Raw genomic sequence first — 18,704 nt, 5'->3', positions numbered from 1 at the left:
CAGGACAGAACCTGGGCTGCACCCTTGTTCCATGACCGTGCTGCATACCAGCCCTGGGTTGAGCTCAGGGGCTGGTTCCCACAGGGGATATCCTTCTTGGGTGTCAGCACTCACCTGCCCCAAGGCCAGCACCCGCAAGCCCTCCGGGAACTGTGGATAAGAAACAGAGACAGGAGTGTAGGCAGTGTTCCTAGGCCCAGAGTGGGAAATGTCTCCTGGAGTTAGGGCAGTGCTGTGATCAGCCACTCAGGTCCCTAGGCTGGTCCCTAAGCCTGTGATGCTCAGGGTCGATCCTGATAAAATAGCATCCACCGGTAGTTTAGTGAGCGACTACTATGTGCAGTGCAGGTGTCATTGCACCGATCCCTAACAAGCCTGGGCCAGGCCTGTGCTTCTCCTAGAAGCCCTGCTGGCTAACAGGATTCAGCAGGGCTTTCAGCAAGGGCTGGGACAGAGCAGAGTCCGTGAGCGAGACCTCACCCCAGGCCAGTGAGGTCTCTCTTCTGCTTCCTTGCAGATATCTCTTGACTCAGTCCCCTCCCCTTCACCTGCATCAGGGAACTCCTGTGTCCCCACTACCCATCTGTCCTTCCATCCAGCCTGCCCTGCAGCCCAGGAGCCTCCTACTAAGATGTTTATGAGACACCAAATGGGTCCCTCTGGCTCTCTCCTCCCCACATCTGGGCCCAATCGCTTCGTCTCCCACTGCGGGAGACATTCCACTGCCTTGGCCAGGACCAATGGGCCATCAGGTCAGAGTTCACAACCGTGCCAGGTTTGTTTCTAATTATGTGACGATCTCTCCTACAAGTGCTAGTCCTGAGCCTCAGGGGCGAGTCCTCTCCAGGGATGGATCCCAAACATGGAGCCTGCTGTACCCTGGAGAGGTCCCCCCTGCCTTTCCCTGGGTGTGGTCTCCGTTACTAACCACTCCTCGTCCCTCATTTCCTACTAGTGGGAGCTGGACCCCTCTGAAACTCAGCCAGCCTCATGTAAGAAGCATCTTTGCCTCCGGGCGGGAGTGCCTGGCGATCAGGCAAGAGTCACTTCCCAGCACCCGGGCCCTGTCCCACCAGCGCTGGCAGTCACTTCTCTCAAGCCAGGCCTGTTTCCTGAGCTCTGAGAGGGCAAGGGACATGCTCAGACCTTTCCTGTCCACAGAGGGGCTGGGAGGGGAAGCTGAGGACTGCACAGGAAGTGAGAAGAGGCTGGGGCTGCAGTGGGGGACAGGCGGCTTCTCTGGGGCCATCTTCCTTTTCCCCATGATCCCAGCCTGAGCATCCTGTCCTGTGGCCTGACCACTTCTGTCTCTGCCTGCCCTCCTTCCTTTGCACTCACCTGCCCCAAATGCCCCAAGGATTCCAGAATCTGGAAAGGAGGAGAAAGCGGGGAGGGGCTGACCACAGCTGGGAGTCCAGGGACCTGGCCAGCTCCATCCTCCTCCTTTCTAGAGTCAGAGAGTTCTAGATTCAGACCCTGCTGCTGCTACCCAGCCTCCATGAGCACAAGCAGGTCAATTTGCCTCTCTGATGAGGCTCAGTTTTTGCCATCTACAAAATGGCCATTATATCACCTGCCTTCCTGGGACCAGTGAGCATGTGTGCAGAAAGCACCTAGTGTGTGCAACCTACCCAGGGCACACAGTGGGTGCTCCCAGTTCCTTCTTGTCCATGCCCGTGCCCCTCTCAGTGGGCGGCTGGCCTCTGGCTAGTGCTCAGGGTGTTGGGTGTGCAGGCTTCCAGCTGCCCGGTCCCCCGCTGAGAGCTGAGGCAGGGCAGGGCCAGCTTGGACCCGTGGTGGCGCCCACGTGGAAAAGCAGCTGCCAGGCCACCCACCCTCTGTCACCAAGGGATTAATTGTTCCCAAGCATGACACGCACTGCCTGTGCTCCATTCCATCCTGCCTGGGCAGGCCCGGACGTCCTGGCAGCCCGGATGTGGGGGCTTCCCTGGGGGTGCCATGGGGGCTCTGCCGACCCTTCTGTAGCCCTGAGTCTTCGGGGAGGTCATGGAATCCAGCCCTTTGCCTGGAAACACTGCCCTTTTTATCAGAAGGAGATGCTCTGACTTTCCTTTGGATTGACTCCTTCACCCTGAGCTGGAAGTTCTTTCAGAAATCTAACCTAAATCTTTCATTAACAAAAGCTTCACTTTTGCAACTACACATCCTGGAACTTCATAGGGAGTTGTCTGTCTTTCCTCTGGTGTTTAACCACAACCTGCTATGTGTCTCTTGCTCCTAGTGGGATCAATGAATGTACCCTCCAGCTTTGCAGGCACGACCTCCTCAATTTGGGTCTTCTAGGCCAAGCACAGACCTACCTCCACACCTCTGCACCACTATCATCTCCCCTGTCCTCTCTTCACCGTCAAAGACCCTGCTAAGCACCCTCACCTGCTCCAGGAAGACAGGGTATAGGTGCTGGCGGGGATAAGTGGCAAGCTCCCAGGGTCTCCTGGCCTTGCAGAGCCCTGTAGACCCCAGGCACCCCATTCTCCTGCCTCTCCTGGCTCCAGCCCTGGTGTTTCACAACCCAGATGGACTTTTAGCGCAGGGGAATCTGGGTCTTGAAGATTCATTTGCACTTGGATTATCAACGATCAGGATTTCATAAGAGCTCTTGGACATCTAAACTGTGTCCTGGAGACTTGGGCTTCTGAGCCAGGGCAACACAGCTCAGGGTGTGGGGCGGCCAAAGTCACATGTGGAGCGTCTCATGCCGAGGGACCATCAATCTGGACAGAGACACTGTTTCCTCCACCTGCTCCTTATCCGCCAGTATTTCCCGGAGGGACCTGCCCCACCCTCCTTCCTGGGGGTGCATTCCCCAGAGCTGAGAGTGGACCCTCGTGGCAGATCCCAGCCCCTTGGGCGAGGCCAGGATAGATCCGGCCACACCTTCTTACTGGAAAACTCCATGGTCTGGACACAGCTGGAAAGGGCCTGAGATTAGGAGGGGAGCTTATCCGGGGCCATGGTCGGTGCTCAGCTTGGGCTTGGGGTCAGGGCTTGGCCTAAGGCCAGGATTGGGGGTCCTGTGGGACCAGGGTCAGCAGGGTCAGGGTTCAGCCTGGGATTAGGATCAGGGCTTGGGCTGGGGTTAAGCTTTGGCTTGAGACCAGTGCTCCGTCTGGAGTCAGGAGAAGGGCTCAGAATGGCATCAAGATCAGAGCGATCTGGGGTATTGGTCTGGGGTCAAGGGCTAGGGGAAGTCTGGGGCTGAGGATCTGTGTCTGAGCTCCCGAGGGTCATGTAAGGCTTGGAGGCCACTGGAACTGGAGCAATCCCTGATGTTGCCTCTAACAGCCTCTCCTTTGCAGAGAGGAGTCTTTGGACAGCTGGGTGAACACACATGCACATGTAGGGTAGATGCTAGACGCCCTCACACAGGGAGGACATGGATCTGCTTCCAGCCTCTTGTTCCTGGAAGCCCTGGGACCTGGCCCCGGCCTACTCGTCCTTGGGAGGCTAATCGGTGTCCACACCTCCCTCCTTCCTCCTGCCCGTTGGCTTCCTTGTCCCATTCCTGGTTTCCTTGTCCCATTCCCAGCTGGGTAGGCTCCTCCCTCCCCAGCTCCCTCACTGTCTGTCAATGCTCCGAGGCCTTGGGTCTTACCTGGCTTAAGAGGTTTGACTCCAGGCCCCAGCGCTGCAGAGGGAAGAGAAGATAGTGAATGGGGTGGCCCAGCTTATCCATCTACTACTTATCCAACCCCCAACCCGGGCAAAGTGTGGGCAGTGTGGAATCTCACGCCCCAGGTCCTCCCACTCAGACTTGGAGCCCCTGGGAACCTAGCTCTACTTCTAACTCGTGGTTTATACTCTCTGAGTCCCAGAGTCTCAGCCTCAAAAGGGGATGATGGGCTGGGGGTGGTGGCTCACGCTTGTAATCCTAGCACTTTGGGAGGCTGAGGCAGGCGGATCATCTGAGGTCAGGAGTTTGAGACCAGCCTGGCAAACATGGTGAAACCCTGTCTCTACTAAAAATACAAAAATTAGCCAGGCGTGGTGGCATGTGCCTGTAATCCCAGCTACTCAGGAGGCTGAGGCAGGAGAATCACCTGAACCTGGGAGGTGGAGGTTACAGTGAGCTGAGATTGCGCCACTGCACTCCAGCCTGGGTGACAAGAGCAAGACTTTGTCTCAAAAAAAAAAAAAAAAAAAAAAAAAAAAAAAAAAAAAAAAAAAAAGATGGTGCCTGCTCAGCCGGCTTGGCAGGGAGGTTTTTGAGGATAAAAAGAAATAGGAAGGGGCCGGGCAAGGTGGCTCACGCCTGTAATCCCAGCACTTTGAGAGGCCGAGTCAGGCAGATCACTTGAGGTTGGGAGTTTGAGACCAGCCTGGCCAACATGATGAAACCCTGTCTCTAGAAAAAATACAAAAATAAGCTGGGCGTGGTGGCACGCGCCTGTAGTCCTCGCTAATTGGGAGGCTGAGGGAGGAGCATCACTTGAACCTGGGAGGCAGATGCTGCAGTGAGCTGAGATCACGCCACTGCACTCCAGCCTGGGCGACAGAACGAGACTCTGTCCCCCCGCCCCCCTACCCCACCAAAAAAAAGAAGAAATAGAAAGGCAGAGGGCACCAGAGATAAAGTCTAGGGGAGGGACTGGGAAGGCCAATGGGTTCTGGTTCTCAAAGAAGCCTCCTCCCGCCGCCTGGATGCTGTCTGTGAAATGAGGGAGTCCTTGATGCTCGGGTCTCCCAGGGTTCTCAGGTCTGAGGATGCATGTGGCTCGGGTGAAACCCAGGCCCTTTCAGTGATGAACAAGTGTGGTTTCTGAGCTCACCTCCTCCTCCAAGGGCTCCGAGACCAGCCCCTGTGGGGGGAGAGAAAGAGAAAGAGAGATCATCGGTACTTCTGCCAGGCAAGCCCGCTGCCACCCCCAGCTATGGCTGAATCCACCTCTGCCTAACTACGTGACTTTGGGCAAGACCTGCTCTCTGCAAGCCTCGGTTTTCTCTTCTGCTTGGCCAGCAGTCCAGTGTCAGTATGAATCTGGGGGAGTGCTGGCGTCTCTCCCCACTTCCAGGTCACTTCTGTACACTCAAATGCTTTTTTTAATTAAAAAAATTTTTTTTATACGGAGTCTCCCTCTGTCGCCCAGGCTGGAGTGCAGTGGTGCGATCTCGGCTCACCGTAAGCTCCGCCTCCTGGGTTCAATCACGTCATTCTCCTGCCTTAGCCTCCCGAGTAGCTGGGACTGGAGGCGCTCGCCACGACACCTGGCTAATTTTTTGTATTTTTAGTAGAGACAGGGTTTCACTGTGTTAGCCAGGATGGTCTTGATCTCCTGACCTTGTGATCCACCTGCCTCGGCCTCCCAAAGTGCTGGGATTACAGGCTTGAGCCACCGTGCCTGGCCTCAAATACTTTTTAAGTATTGAAAGTATTACTTTTGATTTTTCTTTTCTTTTTTTCCCCTTTTCTTTTTAGAGACAGGGTTTTACTCTGTCACCCAGACTTCAGTGCAGTGGTGCTATTATAGCTCACTGCAGCCTTGAACTCCTAAGCTCAAGTGATCCTCCTGCCTCAGCCTCCCCAGTAGCTAGGACTACAGGCATGCACCACCATGCCCAGCTAATTTTTTTTTTAATTTCTATACTTCATTTTCATTTTTCTCAATGTAGAACATGGCTAATTTTAAATTTGTGTGTGTGTGTGTGTGTGTAGAGAGGGGGTCTCACTATGCTGTCCAGGCTCGTCTGAAACTCCTGGCCTCAAGCAATCCTCCTTTCTCTGCCTCCCAGAGTGTTGAGATTACAGGCGTGAGCCACCATGTCCAGCCTGTATGCTCTTAATGGCTGTAAATCAGTGTCTTGTTAATTGCATTTTTAAGTGGGTGTGACTTCTGGTAGGTGTGTCAATGTTCCTACCTTCTGTAGTGTCAAAATGTGCATCTATTATGGACATCAGCATCATCTGCATGACCTGGGTGTGTGGAAGTTTCATGTACATTACCTGGATAAAAGACTCCTCCAGGAACTCCACCAGGAATGGCCCCAGGGACCCCTGAAAGGAAACAGGTAGAGTCAGTCCTCCAGAAGCCAGAACTATTAGGCTGGTGCAAAAGTAACTGCGGTTTTTGCCATTACTTTCAATGGCAAAACCCACAATTACATGGAAACAAGAATGATGCTGATGGCAATAATGACATCGCTTGTCTCCAGAGCAGTTTCTGTTTACAAAGTGTGTTCTCATTCTTGCTCTTTGAAATCGGCCTGTGAAGTTGGAAGGGCAGGGCTTACTATCATCATTTTGTTTTGTTTGAGACTGAGACGGAGTCTTGGCCTTTCACCCAGGCTGGAGTGCAGTGGTGGGATCTCAGCTCACTGCAACCTCCGTCTGCCCGGCTCAAGCGATTCTCCTGCCTCAGCCTTCTGAGTAGCTGGGATTACAGGTGCATGCCACCAAGCACGGCTAATTTCTGTATTTTTAGTGGAGACAGGGTTTCACTATGTTGGGCAGGCTGGTCTTGAACCCCTGACCTCAAGTGATCTGCCTGCCTCGGCCTCCCAAAGTGCTGGGATTACAGGTGTGAGCCACCGCTCCCAGAGACTATCATTTTAAGACATGAAATCAGGCTCAGAGAGGTTAAGGGACATGCCTGGGGCCACACAGCTGGAAAGAGACGGGGCCTGGATTCAAGCTCAGGCCAGTGCTTTATTTTTGAGACAGAGTCTTGCTCTGTCACCCAGGCTGGAGTGCAGTGGCAAGATCTCAGCTCACTGCAACTTCCGCCTCCTAGGTTCAAGCGATTCTCCTGCCTCAGTCTCCCAAGTAGCTGGGACTACAGGCGTGCACCTCCACATCTGGCTAATTGATTTTTTTGTAAAGATGGGGTGTCAGTATGTTCCCCAGGCTGGTCTGGAACTCCTGGGCTCAAGCGATCCTCCTGCCTTGGCCTCCTAAAGTGCTAGGATGACAGGCCCCGTGCCCTGCTGCCAGTCCTTAGAGTATGATGGTTCTTGCTGTGTTACCTGGTTCTCCCTGGAGTCAGGGAGAGGGCCTGGGGTGGAAGACACTGGGTCTGAGCACCTCTCACCAGGCAGCCCACTCTAGCACCTCTCACCAGGCAGCCCACTCCCTTCCCGAGCTGAGCTGCCGGGTAGAGGCCAGAGCTTTGGGAAGGGCAGGCCGGGCTGCTACAGTGAGCATTAAGGAGGTGCAGCTGCCAGCACAAATGCAGCCATTCCCACACTGATAGGACGGCGTGAGGTCAGCGTCCTCAGCCACTGGGCAGCCGAGCTTGGGTGGGGCTCTGGCTGTCTGACACGGGCTGTCTTAGGAGGCGCCGGGGCCTCAGGGGGACGCCATGAATGAGCACAGTGAATAGTTTCCTAAGGAAAAGCGAATTCACCGGCCAGACAGGATCACGAGTTCAGTCCCCATGGACCAGTGAAGCTCTCACTGGGGAACGCTGTGATGCTGGATCCAGACCCTGCCTGAGCCATCGCCATGGCAACAGACCGGGTCCCAAACCGGGGGCCCTGCCTCCACCTCAGAAGGCCCCCCTCTGAGCTTGACAAGCCACCTTGCCAACGCCCCAGCCCAGCCCTCCCTTACTGCTTTTGCTGAAAGGGGCCGTGAGCCCCGTGGGGCATGGGCGGGGCTGGGGGAACCGGTGTCTCTGCAATGTGTCCAGGGAGGCCTCGCGGCCAGACGTCTGGCCTCTGAGGCCTGGCGACGCTGCACAGCTGGGCTTGCTGGCCCCAGGGCCCTGTCAGCCTCAGCTGCAGCCCAGCAGGGTCAGGGCTGTGGAGCTGTCACAGCCACCGGAGCCAAGACCCCGGCGCCACCCCCTTCCAGGGCTTGTGGCTCCTCAGGCACTGCAATCCAGGCCTGAAGTGTGCAAGTAATCTGGTCAGAACCTCAAGGCTCGGAGTGGTGGCCCCAGGGGGGCTGGGCCTGCTGGGAAGGAGCACTTGGGCCCTGTCATCCACTGCCAAGCACACACATGGCCCGCCTCGGGCCTCTGATGCCTTCCCTGGCTCCGGCCTCCAGCTCTCAACAGTCTCTTATGCGTCTTTCTCTGCCTCGGCCTCTCTCCTTCCTCCTCTTTCTCCCCCCTCTCCCTCGTTCTTCATGTGCCTCTCTCCCTTCCTCTCTACTCTCTGGCTCCAGAGCAGACTGCAGGGAACAGTGTGGTGGAGGTGGGGGGAAGAGCAAAGCGCTCAGAACAGACCCCTCTGGCTTCTAATTCTGCCTTCGCTGCTTCTTACCATCTGTGTGACCTTGGGCAAGTCACTCAACCTCTCTGAACATCGGTTTCCTTTTTTGTGACATGGGGCAGATAATCACTTGGTTGCTGCAAGGTTGCAAGGTTGCTGCAAGTTGTAAAAGGGTTCAAGTAATAGGCTATGTCCTCTTCTGGACCTGGCAGACAGTAATTGCTCAAAAATAAAAAGACAGTGGCACTTACGTTTCATTTTTTCCCATTTCACTGCACAGTCCGTGGCCCAGGGCCAGGTATGCAGTAGTTACTCAATACATGATAGGTGAATTAAGTAGAGGGGTGGCAGGGTGGTTGTCTGTGAATCCGGCTCTAACCTGTTTCATCCCCATCTGCCCTGGGAGTCCCCCTGCCTTGGGCTTGTTGAGCCCCCGGGCCTGGCTGAACCCTGACTTCCTTTCTCCTGGGGTTCTGCCCTCCTGCACCCCAGGCACTTTCTGGGGGGAAGACTTAGCTTCCCCTCCCCCAGATCTCCTCTGTCCCCACTCTCCACGCCCACCGTTCAGACCCTGATGATGGTGGCATTTGCCAAACTTCATGCCTGAACCTGACGGCCTGGGGAGCCCGAGGTTTTAATCCCCATTTTGCAATGAGGAAATGGAGAAGATTTAGGGGCTGCAAAGGATTCCTGCCTCTCTGCAAGTGAGAGAGGTGAGAATAAAATTAGACAGCAGCTGGAAATTGGAAAGGACTTTGAAAAGGTAACAGCTGCTTCCCCAGGCCCCGTGGGGCATCCTCACTTCTCCCTCCACTCCTTGGCACAAGCCGTTTCTCCTGCCAGGAATGTCCTTGCCTCTGTCCAAGTCCTACCCCCGCACCAGGGCTGAGCTCAGACTCTCCCGCCTGCCTTTCTCGAGCCCACGGCTCTCCCTGACTGTGCTGCTCAGCTGGCCCTAAGCAGTTGGCCTGGAGAACACTTGTCTTGTTTTATGTGGTTTTGGCATGTTTCACCGACTAGCCCAGGGTGGAACTTGTCTCTTGCATCTTAGAATCACGATCCTAGACTCTCAGGGATCATAATAGTCTTCTGGCCTGGGCTGGACCTCCTTCCACAAACATCCTTCGTGTTCTGCTTGCATACCTCCCATGACGGGAAAATCACCACCTCCAAATTCTGTCACCACTAACTGCAGACAGGGCTTCCTCCAATCGAGAATCTGCTCTTCTGTCTCTTCAGTTCTGCCTGCCAGGGCCTGTAGTCTGGGACTTACCCATCATCCACAGACAGGTCCTCCAACATTTTCCTTCCTTCCTTCCTTCCTTCCTTCCTTCCTTCCTTCCTTCCTTTTCTTTCTTTCTTTCTGTCTCTCTCTCTCTCCTTTCTCTCTCTCTCTTTCTTTCTTTTTCTTTCCTTTTAAATATTCATTTATTTTTTAAATAGAGACAGGGGCCTTCCTATGTTGCCCAGGCTGGTCTCAAACTCCTGGGCTCAAGCAATCTGCCCATGTGGGCCTCCCAAAGTGCTGGGATTACAGGCATGAGTCACTGCACCTGGCCCCATTTACTTTTCTCTTTAGGTCTAACTCAAATGTCACTTCTGCTGGGAAGCCTTCCTGGATTTCTCAAGGTTCCTTCTGGCCACCCCCAACCGAGTCCTGTCTGTTTCTTTCATCATTGCACATCTATTTACACATTAGCTGCCCCTCCACTAGACAAAACATGGTGTAAGTAGCGAGAGGGAGTATTAAACCTTAGCAATGTGCACTAATTACAAGGATCCATGAGCCCAAATTAGCAGACTCTGAATAAGAGAATAGATTATTTTAAAAATGCCCATTCCCACGGTCCTTTTATTTGATGCTTTTTTTTCCCCCAGATATTACATTGCTGGAAGCTCTCATTGGCCCTAGGAGGTACTTCAGGCAGGGCTGTTTCTCCCCATTTTGCAGCCAGGGAAATGGAGAACCAGTGAGCTGAAGAGCCTGGTCTGGGACCCCCAGCTGACCCCAAGTCACATGTAGGGCCATTTGCCTGGGCCCTGGGCTCCAGGTTCAAAGAGCTGGAAGCAGCCTGTTTGGGAGCGAGCCTGGGGCCAGCCGGTCTTGGCAGGGGGCTTTGCCAAACCAAAGTCCAGGGGGCTGGCTTGGGGAGCAGATAAGACCACACGAAGCTGTTTGTTGTTTGCATGCAGAAGGCTGCCAAGGGTTTTCAAAAACAAGCTGTCCTCCACTGGGTGACTGTGTCCCCTCCCACACAGGGCACATTTGCCCTCATGCCGGGGCCTTGGCAGACACACAGAGCGGGATCGACCTCTAAACCAGTGCTTCTTGGCCCTGGCGACCCCACCGTCACCTGGGAAGCCTGAAAAGTATGTGTCCAGGTCCCTCTCCAACCAAAGCAAGCAGGGATTCTCGGGTGGGAAGTCTAATAGATAGCCAGGTTGAAAATCCCTGTTCCTACTTAAGGACGGAAAACAATAATTTAAAAAATATTTAAAAAGAGGCAGTGGCTCATGCCTGTAATCCAAGCACTTTGGGAGGCGGAGGTGGGAGGATCACTTGAGCCCAGGAATTCAGACCAGCCTGGACAACGCAGCGAGACCCCGTCTCAATTTAAAAAAAATAAAAAAGGTAAAAAAATAAAAATAAAAAAGGAAAATAAAAGAAAAGGAAACCTCTGTTCCAAACCATCTTCAGTTCTGAAATCAGGAAAAAAAAAAAAAAATCCCTGATACTATTTCTGGGGGATGGGGAAGAATTATCCCTGGGTTAATTTCTCATGCTCACTTTTGAAACAGCCTGGGAGCTGTGCGGCTTGTCCCCTCCTCCTGCTCCCCCACCCCCGCAACAGGGTTCCTTCCTTGGAGCTGCTGAACTTGCATAAGTGACACCCTCTTCCTTGAGGGAGAAGCCAGGCTCCCCCAGGACGGCCAGGTGAGTGGCAGTGAGCAAGTGACTGAGCGCTCCACTCCCTGTGTTGGCTCCCCGACCTCTGCAGACTTCAGTAGCACTTCTGTGCAAAACCCCACACGAGCTCATCGGTTCACACACCCCTTATTTGGACCTAGCAAGTCCAGCCACCTGGGACAGAGCTGAGATTGATCGCTGCAAAGTGTGAGGCCAGCTGGGCGTTTAGCGGTGTCACTGAGGACACAAGGAGAGAGCTGATTCTGCCTAGGGCATGCCTGCTTTAAAGAACTCAGCCCCAAGCCTCCCCCTCCCCAAATGTTGCCTGCTAGCTCACTCCTAACCCCCTTGCCCTTTGACCTGGGGCAGAGAGCTGGCTGATACTAATCCCCGGGGACTGCCTTAGCCTGCCGGAGCCTCAGTTTCCTTGTTTGTCAAGTGACGATAATAATTTCTAATTCTCAAGGTTCATTGATGATGAACTGCCACCCTATAGGTGGTGGCCCCATCTGGGAAGGAGGGTGGCTGGGTGTTTGGGGGCTACACCTGGGGAGGAGGCTGAGACGGACCCGGGGCTGCTGCTTTCAGGCCCTGGCTCGTTGCCCCTGCTGGGGCCCGCCTGTGGGTACCCATGTCTCTTGGCCTCATCCAGCAGTGGACCCTGCACAGGAAGCTGTTCAATCTCACGGAAACAGCTGCAGCTCCTGCCCAGGCCCCTGACTCCACCCCGTGGCCCTCCTGCCCCCCACTCAGCGTTTGGTTCTCATGGCAAGGAGGACTCCCGAGGAAACCAGACTCCACCCAGACCCGCCTACCAAATGCCCTCCTTTTTCCCATGCCCGGGGAGCCTCTTCAGTCCTCCCCCGTTGGCCGTGGCATAGCAGCCCCACAGGGGGCACCCTTAAACCCCATAACCAACTGTGCCTGGGTTGGGGCACATAGCAGATGGCCCAGCAGTGCCCCAGGATCCACTCCAGCCTCTGTCTCAGCCACACTGCCTCTGCCAGGAGACAGACACCTTCTCCAGCCCGCCTTTCCATGCTTGTGTGCCACATCGCACACACATTCATACACACAGATGCACACATTCCATAACACACACAGTGACAGTCCACACCAGTGTCACACCTGGATGCCAGATCGCCCATGTCTACATGTGTACATGTCTACATGTCTGTCAGGTGGCAGACTTTTGCACACACTAAGGAGCAGCTTCATATACCTCCTCCAAACATACGCATACACCTGCCTAAGGATGAACCTGTGAGCAGACATATGTACCCCTCCAGAAATCCCTTCCCCTGTTCAGTGACACAGCCGGGCATCTGCACACGTGCACACCTGTGCATGCACACATACACACACGAGCACACAGCACGCTCATTCCTGCACGCATGCACACACACAGACACACGCACACAAATGCATACCAGGAGTCCCTGCCTGCCTCAGCAGGGAGAACACAGCAGCAGCTTCCCAAGCTGCAAATCCATCCTCAGCGGAGCCCTGACCTTCCTCACCGGGGGATCCCGGCTTCCCAGGGGTCAAGGAACCTGCTGAGGTCACACAGCTCACTGCGGTTGAGCTGGTATCAAGCCCAGGTTCCCTGTCCCCAGGGCTGGTGTGCACCCCAGCTGTGTCCACAGGTGTGCAGACTGTGGTGTCTCCAGACCCAGGGGTTCCTGCTGGGCCCTCCCCCAGGATGCTCTGATCCCCCTACAGGGCGGGCACCCGGGCACCTGAGCAGGGGCCCCCTCAGCCCTCGCAGGGCAGCAAAGCCTGGATGCTGGGTTGGGACTATTCTGAGTCGAGGGTGTCTGTTTGACAGGTTCCTCCCGGGCACAGGGCTGGCTCCTGGGAGGGGCAGTTCCGAGGACCCAGTGGCTGAGGGGCTCCCACCTGGGACCCCTTGCAGTTCCCAGGGATGAAGGTCTCCCCCTTAAGCGTCTAGTCACCTGGCCCAAAGGGCCCGCAGCTGTGGGCAGCGCTGGGGACAGGGGCGAGGGGTTCTTACCTCCAGGCCGAGAGGGGTGGAGGATGGACAGCAGGAGCAGGAGGACTCCCGGCCGCGGGGCCGCCGTCAGACCCGCCATCTCGGGGAGAAATGCCCCAGCCCGCTCTCCGCACCTCGTTTTATCCCCAAAGCCTAATTGTTGCCTCGTCGGCTGCGAGGGAAAGAGGGAGGGAGAGAGGGCGGGCGGGAGGGCGGGAGAGGGGGGAGGCCTGGGGGAGGGGGCCGCGGGGAGGGGACAATTACGAAAGGCCCGGCTCACAAGCCTCCCAGGCCCGGGCTGCTGGACTGCGAGCTTTTTTCCTTGACACACACACACACACACATGCACACAAGCACACACTCACACACACACACTTTCCCCCATCTCTTTCCCGCTTTCCCTCTGCGACTGTTCTTTCGCTGCTGGCCCTGTTCCCGCCAGAAAGAGCGAGGGGGGCCTCTGCCAGGACAGCCCTCGGGAGAGGAAGCAGAAGGGAGGGCCTGGCGGCCAGGCCAAAAATCCCAGCCCCAGCCAAGGCCCGAGTGGCCAGGCTCCCGCCCCTCCGGCTGGGCCCCGGGCCCAGTGTGAGGACACGGGCCAGCTGTCCCGCGCCTCAGCCCCCACCCGGGCCCTCCAGACTCCCCAACACCCCCAGGTCTGGCTAGAGACAGGTTCTGCCCAAAGCTGGGGAGGGGAGGCATTGGGCAGGTCTGGGGGTTCGGGGGGTGCAATGTCTACAGAGGCCAGGGGGCTGCAGGTTGAATGTCCTGGAAGGTAGGATCGGGTTGGTATTGCTCTGGGAGGGATCTGGAGGGAAGGTAGGGGACCCTGGACAGGGCTGCATTCTGCAGGGGCCAAGGTCTCAGCCTAGCGCCTGAAGCTGGGGAGGAGGTGTTGGGTGGGTCTGGGGTGGATGCCTGCAGATGCCAGGGGGTTAGAGGCAGGGGGAATGGCCTGGGAGTTAAGGCCATGTTGGTGCTGTCCCCAGGGGCATCTGGAGCACATGGAGGATCCCGACACACAGGGTTCTATTCTGCATGGGTCAAGGTCACAGCCCTATACCCAGCCCCATGCAGGCTGCAGGGTCTGGCAAAAATCAGGTTGGATCCCCAGGTGCCCTGTGGGGGAACAGGGAGGTGGGAGCCCCCCGCAGACTGACAGGCAGCCCAGCTTCCCATTATCACTGGGTCACCTCCCATCCCCACGCTGAGCACAGCTAGCGCCCACACCAGTCTGGGAGCTTCTGGACTGCTGTTCTCCCGGCCCCTCTGGGAAGGCTGACATTCCACTGGTGGCCAGGAGGGGGCGGCCTGCACTGAAACAGCTGGGACACGTTCCTGGAGAACTCTGCATTTCTGCCCCCAGGACTGAGCTGGACGGGGACCCTCGGGGATTTTGGGGGTTGGAGTGTGGGATGGAACAGGGGAGGGTCGTATCCCCCACCCCTCACTTCCCACTACTGCTAGAGGAGAAGAAATGTGAGACCTAGAGAATAGGAGAGGGAAACTTGTTCCTTGTCCTAGGTCACAGCCAGTCAGGGAACAGCATGGAAGCCACACGCCCTGTGGGCTTTTCCCTGCACCACGATGGCTCCGAGGGATGAGTTAAAGACCCCTTGTGGAGGCAGGAGCACTGTGGCAGTCTGGAGTGCCAGCAGGGGTGGCTCAGTGTGGAAAGGTCAAATGCAGGCATTGGTCAAAGGCAGGTATTGGTGGACCTAGAAGTAAATTTCTGGCTCTAGCCTTTCTGGTGGGAAAACCTCTCCACAGAGCATCAGTTTCCTTATCTGTCTACAGGTGATCAGTATTCCTAGCTAAGAGATTATTGCAAAGACAAATACAACGTGGTCTTGTATTTCCGCTAGATCAAAAATGCTCTGTGTTCAGCTGGTGCTAGGATTGGTGTCAATACCACAGTTGCCATCACTCGCTCTGCAAGTGCTCTGCTTCTAGGACAGCTATCAGGCTTCAGTCAATACGGGGCCACCCCAGGACCCTGGACAAACCCTTCCTTTTCCCTGGGTCTTTGGAGGGAGCAGCTCTGGAATTTTGGAAGGTAGGGGCATGCTGGGAGAATTGTCTTGAAGATGTACACATACAGCCAGTGTGCAGCTCTTACTTACAGTATGTGTTTATTTGGGGGTGCTTTGAGGGTAGCTGATGGAGATTATGCTGGGGTAAAAGCCCCCCCAAGCCACCCTTTGTTGGCGGGGGTAGGGGCTGCTCAGGGGCAGGGTCTGAACCTCGATGCCCAGGATGTGCCTGCTGCAGGGGAGGGGAAGTCAATGGTATATCTGCGTGCCTCCGCCTTCCTGGGAAGGAGGAAGGCAGGGGGTACTGTGGGAAGCTGGACCCCTCTCCTCTCGAGGCAGTGACGTGGGCAGGAACCAGCTTTCAGACTTGCAAACCGCAGTCTGCACAGAGTCTTTATTAATTCCAGGACGGGGAGAGAGTCCGGAGCCAGGGGGAGAGAGCTTGCAGTGGGGGGATCCAGGAGGGGTGTGGAGGGGCACTCACAGGAATAGACTTGAGGTGGCTGGAACAGACCTCTCCCCCGAGGCCGGGGGCCCTGTGTCCTGCCCCCAGCCTGTGCGCTGCTTCTGCTTAGCAGCCTCTGCTCATTGCAGGAGCTCCACAAACATAACATGCAACAAGATTGATTGCAAAAGGGGGCCTCAATTCACAATCAAATCCATTGCACTGAATATCCATGCCATGTAGTCTGATGCACGCGATACATAATGTAAGAACTGGAGATGACAGTCATCGGCCACCATCCATTCATTCATTCATTTACTTGTTCATTCAAGACCCCGTCAGTACTCAAATGCTTAGTGTCACCTCCTTGCCTAGCTGTATGACTAAATAAGGTCATACATGCAGAATTGCCCACAGAGGGCTACCGGGTGCACCTGGCCGCCTGGTGATCGCTGGTCTTGCCGTTATCATTGACAAGCCTTGCCCGCTTGTTGCCTGGCTCAGTGCTACCAAGGGGCAACCAGATGAGTCACCCACAGGCGATCTCTATCTTCCAGCTCCTCTGGGTGCACCCATTTTGGTAGGACAGAGTTCCCAGTCTCTGGATGGCTCTGAGAACATCGTGCTTTGCTCAGACACTCTCCGTCGCTATCCAGACAAAGTTCAGATTTTTTTTTTGAGACGGAGTCTCGTTCTGTCACCCAGGCTGGAGTGCAGTGGCGTGATCTCCGCTCACTAAAATTTCTGCCTCCCGGGTTCAAGCAATTCTCCTGCCTCAGCCCCCGAGTAGCTGGGATTACAGCCATCCGCCACCACTGCCAGCTAATTTTTGTATTTTTAGTAAAGACCGGATTTCACCATGTTGGCCAGGCTGGTCTCAAACTCCTGAGCTCAGGTGATCCGCCCGCCTCGGCCTCCCAAAATGCTGGGATTACAGATGTGAGCCACCGCATCCAGCCCCTCCTGTGATCTTAAATTTACTAGTAGCCATATGAAATAAAAGAAAACATAAGTAAAACTATTCTTAGTAATATATTTAACACAACATATCTAAAGTATAATCCTTTCAACATCCAATCAAAATAAAAATTATTGAGATATCTTGCATTCTTTTTTGTACCAGGTCTTAAAACTGGTGTGTATTTTGCATCGAGGGTACGTCTCAATCTGGACTTGTCACATTTCAAGTGCTCCATTAGCCACATGTGGCCAGCAGCGGCCACCGGGGACAGCACTGGTTTAGATCATAAAGGACTGGTGAGATGAGCTAGCCTTAGTTCCTTTTTGGTGGTTTGTTTTCTTTTTTGAGAGGGAGTCTTTCTCTGTCGCCCAGGCTGGAGTGCAGTGGCACGATCTTGGCTCACTGCAACCTCCGCCTCCCGGGTTCAAGCAATTCTCCTGCCTCAGCCTCCTGAGTAGCTGGGATTACAGGCACGCGCCACCACGCCTGGCTAATTTTTGTATTTTTAGTAGAGACGGGGTTTCTCCATTTTGGCCAGGCTGATCTTGAACTCCTGACCTCAGATGATCCTCCCGCCTCGACTTCCCTAAGTGCTGAGATTACAGGCATGAACCACCATGCCCAGCCAGAGCTAGCCTTAGTTCTGACGCGCTTGGAGGGGAATCTGGATCCTGCTATGCAGAGGTTCAAAATGGGATGGGGCTTGAGGACAGGGGAGAGGGACAGAGAAGGAGGGATGTCCTTGGAGGCTGGCAAAGGGCTCCCGTGACAAGCAGCCCCAAAGGAGAGGCCCTGCCCTCGTACTGGTGACTGAGCCAGAGAGGGCGGCTACCTCCTGTGGGGTGCCTGGCAGCATCGGCCCAGAGCCAGCACCTCAGCTGGAAAATGAAAGGGACTTCTGCAGTTCCTCTCTTCCCAGAGGCCACCAGGGACCCCTCGGATGGCTGGCCAGGAAAGGAAGGGGTCTGGCGTGGGCACAGGTGTCAGAGGTAAAGGGACTGCAACCGAAAATAGATCGGATGCCCGTGGGTCTGGGCCATTTGCTGGGTGTCCCTTCATCACACAGAGCCAGCTCAAAAGAAGGACAGGCTGTGCTTCGAGGGGATGCATTGGACGTTGTGGGAGGGAGGCTGAAATTCTGGAACTCGGTGCTTCTGCAACCCCCCAGGCTGGGAGTGGGTTCGGAAGGGTCAGCAGTCGTTGTTGTGGTTGTGATGGGGACTGATATTGATTAGTGTATGACTTTGGCCAGATTATCTAATAATAATGAAGGATGGTGACATCAACAGTAATTGACCCCTAGAATCCCTGGTTTCGTCCTATGAAGACAGGCTCTTCATAACCATTTAAGAGTACAAACATATCTGTAAGAATTTTGTATACAGCAAGTGCTCAAACATGGGAGGGGGTCCATGACACCATTTCAGGCCACTGATCATGGCTGGGTGGAGGGGTAGGCATAGCAGAAAGCCCCATCCCTGTGAGTGCTGCCCCCTGCAACCTCCGGGCCATGCGGTGTTTCCTCTTAGCCCCGGGTGTTTGTGTGTCTGAGTCATTTGTCAGTCTGGATCTTCGGCCAGTGTGAGCCGGGGGTGGGGAGGTGGGTGTCCCGGACGGGCTGTTCTGCCCTGTGCTGTTCCTACAGCGCCTCACAGGCTGTCTGTTGCCATCTGGAGGGGAACATCGTGAGCCGGCCCTCCTCTGTAAACCCCCTTCCCATGGGACCCGAGATGGAGGAGTCCAGAGCACGCCTCTCGTTTGTTTGACACTTGACCGTTTACAAAGCACACTTCCATTTTCCAATGGGGATATTATTATCCCGGTTAACAACCAGAAGGGTTAGGAGTCCTGTCTATAAACTCGGCCACCAGAAAAAGCATCTTGGTGTCTGCCTTAGATCTGTTTAATTTAATTTAAGCCAATGTCACACGGGTAGGTGGCAGTGAATTCCATCCCAGTTGCTGGGTCTGTCTTCCTCCACTTCCACCCCCCACCAAAATCCAGGCATCTTAGATGGAGCCTGGAGATAGTAGAGGCCCTGACTCCCTGACTCCCTCGTTGGAGCCTGTGTGCTCGTGTGCACCCCAAGACTGTGCTGGAATCTGAGGCTGGGAAGCTCGGGGCTGGACCACCTCCAGAGGTGCTTCCAAGGGAGTGGCCTGCAGGACATTCTGTCATCTCCGGGCTGGCAG

General features: G+C 55.3%; 1 protein-coding gene across 26 annotated transcripts in view; it reads right to left on the bottom strand.

Annotated features, from left to right (window-relative positions):
- The window catches only part of ELN (elastin), a 42,097-nt gene extending 28,535 nt beyond the window's left edge, over positions 1-13,562 (bottom strand). For 4 of the 26 annotated variants that reach the window (XM_031012711.3, XM_055392738.2, XM_063708132.1 and 1 more), the window contains exons 1-5: positions 13,095-13,257; positions 5,963-6,013; positions 4,791-4,820; positions 3,617-3,649; positions 115-150 (exon numbers count right to left, since the gene is read on the bottom strand). In XM_031012711.3, the coding sequence (XP_030868571.2) occupies positions 115-150; positions 3,617-3,649; positions 4,791-4,820; positions 5,963-6,013; positions 13,095-13,173 (229 nt within the window). In that variant the 5' untranslated portion in view covers positions 13,174-13,257. Of the gene's footprint in view, positions 1-114; positions 151-3,616; positions 3,650-4,790; positions 4,821-5,962; positions 6,014-13,094 lie in introns of all 26 variants that reach the window. The other 22 variants (XM_063708135.1, XM_055392741.2, XM_063708140.1 and 19 more) reach the window with 15 other exon arrangements.
- Between the last annotated feature and the right edge of the window lie 5,142 nt (positions 13,563-18,704).

This window comes from Gorilla gorilla, chromosome 6 (assembly GCF_029281585.2).
Source record: "Gorilla gorilla gorilla isolate KB3781 chromosome 6, NHGRI_mGorGor1-v2.1_pri, whole genome shotgun sequence".
Lineage (NCBI taxonomy): Eukaryota > Metazoa > Chordata > Mammalia > Primates > Hominidae > Gorilla > Gorilla gorilla.
Note: the sequence above shows the minus strand (reverse complement) of the source record. Positions and strands in the feature narration are given on the sequence as shown.